Genomic DNA, 4,264 nt, shown 5'->3' with positions numbered 1-4,264 from the left:
ACTACTCCTACTGCCATTGTAGAAGACGCTTAAGACTAGTGGCACACAGAAAAACTTAAGCAGTAAAACGTAAGCAGTAAGTAAATTGACCAATGACAGTCATTGATTCTTCTTACGGCCCAAGAATCAACGACTGTGATTGGTCAATTTGCTTACTGATTAAGTTTTTCTGTGTACCACGGCTCTAAGCCAATACGATTAGACCTGTGCTGGGATTCTGTAACTCGTTATTGGAGTTAACGACAGTTTCGTTATCGTTGAGCAGTTTTTCTACGGTATACAAAAGCTGCGCAACGATAACGAAACTATCGTTAACTTCAATAACGAGTTACAGAATAGGGCTACTGATGTCTTACCGAAACTAACCTCATACACACACACACACAACGTTATACACACTTTCCATATTTATTTTTCTTATTTATTATCAATTACTCAGTTTCTTTAATACATTTCCAGTGAGAAATGACTTGTCGATCGACGTCGAAAAGACGTCGCTATGTTTATATGTATATATGTTTACATTTTGTCGCCACGCTTGCGCATTGCGATTATAGAACACTCTTTTCTAGTGAGCCAATTACTGTCCATCTTCTATCCTTCAGTCTTCTTTCACTCTCTCTTATAGCAAAAATTCCTCTACGCGCCATATAGTAGTATTACATATATGAGTAGGACGCAGCGGATTTATCTCCATTCTCCTGCATGTGCTACTACTCGCTCAGCTGATCGCCACGTCATTCGGTTCATTCATGCGTGTAAAGCTGGCCACACACACTTTTCGTAACAGTAATCGTAAGACGTAACGTAAGAATTGATCAATTACGATCGAGTATTCATAAAAATGGCGACCTTACGATTCGAGGATTCTTAACATGATGGGTCAATTCTTACGTTACGTCTTACGATTACTTTTACGAAAAATGTGTGTGGCCAGCTTAACCGATGTAAACACGCGCCACTGTCGCCTAACCCAATGACGTATATACATAGACCAAGCATTCTGTCCGCAAAGTGAAGCCGGAAGTTGGCAGTTTAAAACAGAGTGAGAAAATTGATTTGCCCATAGTGCTTTTTTACTCTAACTTATTGACTGTCAAGAAGGAGGATCCGTACACTGAAAATACTTTAAAACATTAAATAAAGCAATAGGATCGATCCATTCGTCGCTCTGAAGCACTTACAGCACTAAATGGAACTATTTACAGCACTAAATCTTATCCAAGAACTGTATCCCGTCATAACAACCTAACATTTTCATTTGACAGTGGAATAAGAACAGGATAAGAGCAATTGCTGTGATTATTTGTACACAGCATAAAATATTATAAATATTTATAATTTTATATCGAGATAAGTGAAATATACGGTTTTATTCTTTTAATTCTGCATTGCATTATATACTATATAGTACTTGACAGCTTGACAGCGGCCACATTCTTTCTATACGATAGAATGAAAAGGCACTAGGGACAAATCAACTTTCTCACTTTGTTTTAAACTGCCAACTTCCGGCTTCACTCGCTGCTACAGTAGATGTATAGGAATGCTTGGTCTATGTATATACATCATTGGCCTAACCACTGTTTGGCGAGCGCGTCAAAAGTTTAAAGGGCGATGACTCGCGAACGAATGGATGTAGACACATGAGACAAAAAGCGATTTTCCTAGTGATCTCGCGCACGTTCATATTTGAGTTACAAAAATATCGATTAAATTTTTTCTTAATTTAACAGTTGATTTAAACCAATATTATGTTTTATGTCAACTAATAGACGATTGATTCGGACAAAATCAATCGAAAAATGTTTAATTGACGATTGATACGATTCAACGAATTCAATAAAAGACTGTTCAAGTGACGATTGATATGAGCGAAGGCTACTAAAAGGCATTCAATTGACAATTGAACGCTCTTTATCTCCTTTCGCTCATATCAATCATCAATTGAATGATCTGTAATCGAATTCAATAAAGTGAACCGTTAATTGAACGGTTCCTCCCTTGAATTTGTTGAAATCAATTGTCAATTAAACGGTCTCTAATTGAATTGATTTATATTAATCGTCAATTGAACATGATAATTAATTAAAAATGTAATTACTCACAATCTTGATTATTTCTACATTTGAGTACATATACAATGGCATTCTCAACAAAGAGATGAATTAAAAAAAAACTTTAAAATAAAATAGTAAAATCGAATTTTTGAAAATATTAATATTAAGATTCTACATTATATCTATAATAACATAGATAACATAAAGAAAACTTTCAAGAAAACATAACTTAATAGAAACATAACTTTCAAGAAAAAAGCTGAATATCTCAAGGACATTTGCGCATCTGTATTTATGCAGACGTTCTTATTTACATTTATACGGATTCTATTAACGGGCTAAATCCTGACCTATTATTCTGAAATATTTGTATGCATATAACCCGTAAGATCTGTTGAAAAGATTTTCCTACTGTTAAGACAGAGAGAGATTATAGTTAGAAGTAAACTATACTAAATAAGATTCCTTCGTCTCTTTGACTTTTTCCCTACTACAACTAATGAAAAAAGATAAGACGGGCAAAAGAAAGATTTTGCAGCCATAAATTTCCACTCACCTTCTAACGGAAGCCACGTCTCCGCGCTCGACAGCGAGAAGATATTTCTTCTCTTGAAGCGAGAGGCTGGCCATTTCCTGATGAGGTCTCACCACGTTCTCTTCCTCCATCATGCCGTGTATGCTGTGCCTCTGAAAGCGCAATAATTTCATATTATACTTCCAAATCCCCAAGACATACTCTCTCTCTCTCTCTCTCTTTATTCATACCGCTGCCATATACACTTAGCTACGGAGATTAATAATGATCGCGCGTCTCTTAAATTAAGAATGAGCGAGGAGCTTTGGGAGCAACGGCAACGGCCGCAGCGGCTGTTATGTCATCACTTCAATGCAAATGCGGATATCGTGGTGAAGAATACTCCTGGAAGATAAACAACTCTGCTAAAATCGTAATTTCCGCAAAACCGCCGGCGCAGCATTCTACGCGACGAGTAAAGTCGGTCGTATTTTTCTCCTCTCGTCCCTTTCATGCGTCTCGTTACAAAACGCTCTCGCGTGGCTGTTCTCACGTGTCGCCGTCGTCGGCGTCCGTCTCTAAATGTTTTCGTGCGCTATTTATCCGGTACATTGCGCCATTGTCGCAGCTTACACCAAACGCGCATTAAGTTACACATATTTCCAGCCGTTTCAGCGGTCCGCGTCATTCCCGCCACATCGTCGTCGTCGTCGTCGTCGTCGTCGTCGTTATTGCAGCCGCACGAATTGTCGCTCGCTATGCGACTTCATACGGCGTTCACGCGGAATCCGGATGCAGAATTTGGAGAACGAATGCATCCACATGCGAGAGTAGTTAACGAGGCGAGACCCGATAAGCTGGAAGTTCAATCGCAATCTCTCGTGGCTGTATTCAAGGAATGTATAACGCGAGTTTGCAGTTACATTCTTCGCAGCGTGCCTTACGTTACGATCGCTCACTCGTACGAATTCCTCGGCGAATCCGAGCAAGTCTCATCTTCAGTTCGATCGAAAATTAACGGGATGCTGAAGTCGATGAAGTCGAAAGAAAACATTTCGATGATGCAGATACGAGCGTCACTAACACAATCATACTATCCTTTTCGCATTTCTTATATTTACAGAACTTACGTAAATATATGTTGCTTTGTTTTACCATATTCAGCGAAAAACTTAACCTAACATATGTATAAATCTTTCTGCAAACTTTTCCGATATTCTTAAGCTTCTGAATTCAGATGCGAAGGTACAGCAATGTTCTTCAAAATTTTTCTGTTTGGAACATCAACAATTCCGATATGCTTTTGACAAGCTGAGGAACTTTTGAATAAATATTATGCTGACTGACAGCTTGAGATTTTACATTAAAATTTTTTTGTTTTTGTTTTCGTCACATATTGAGCAATGCTCCTATTTATTTTTGCACTTTCATTACGTAGAAGCATTTGTAATGCTGTACAACCAATATGATGTAAAGTTTGCAGAAAAATATCAATATTCTGTCCGTAAAGTTTTCAGCTTCAGCATCCCCTTAATCGATCTCGCCTGTTATTTCCAGCAATGTTTCTCAACGTCGGGCAATTGTATGGTTCTGTGTGAACCGGCCGATTAAAATTCCGTTAACGCGACACTCTCTTTCCCTCTCTCTCTCTCTCTCTCTCTCTCTCTCTCTCTCTCTCTCTCTCTCTCTC

At 38.3% G+C, this 4,264-nt stretch overlaps 1 protein-coding gene across 10 annotated transcripts in view; it reads right to left on the bottom strand.

The window, feature by feature from the left end:
• LOC116840780 (transient receptor potential-gamma protein) overlaps positions 1–4,264 on the bottom strand; it is a 131,992-nt gene that overhangs the window by 26,278 nt on the left and 101,450 nt on the right. For all 10 annotated transcript variants that reach the window (XM_032807951.1, XM_032807955.1, XM_032807949.1 and 7 more), the window contains one exon: positions 2,617–2,747. In XM_032807951.1, coding sequence (XP_032663842.1) covers positions 2,617–2,747 — 131 coding nt within the window. The remainder of the gene's footprint in view (positions 1–2,616; positions 2,748–4,264) is intronic.

The sequence above is a fragment of the Odontomachus brunneus genome, unplaced genomic scaffold (genome assembly GCF_010583005.1).
Source record: "Odontomachus brunneus isolate Ranch 3 - 2012 unplaced genomic scaffold, Obru_v1 Obru_scaffold_011, whole genome shotgun sequence".
NCBI lineage: Eukaryota > Metazoa > Arthropoda > Insecta > Hymenoptera > Formicidae > Odontomachus > Odontomachus brunneus.
This window is presented reverse-complemented; position numbering and strand designations above follow the sequence as displayed.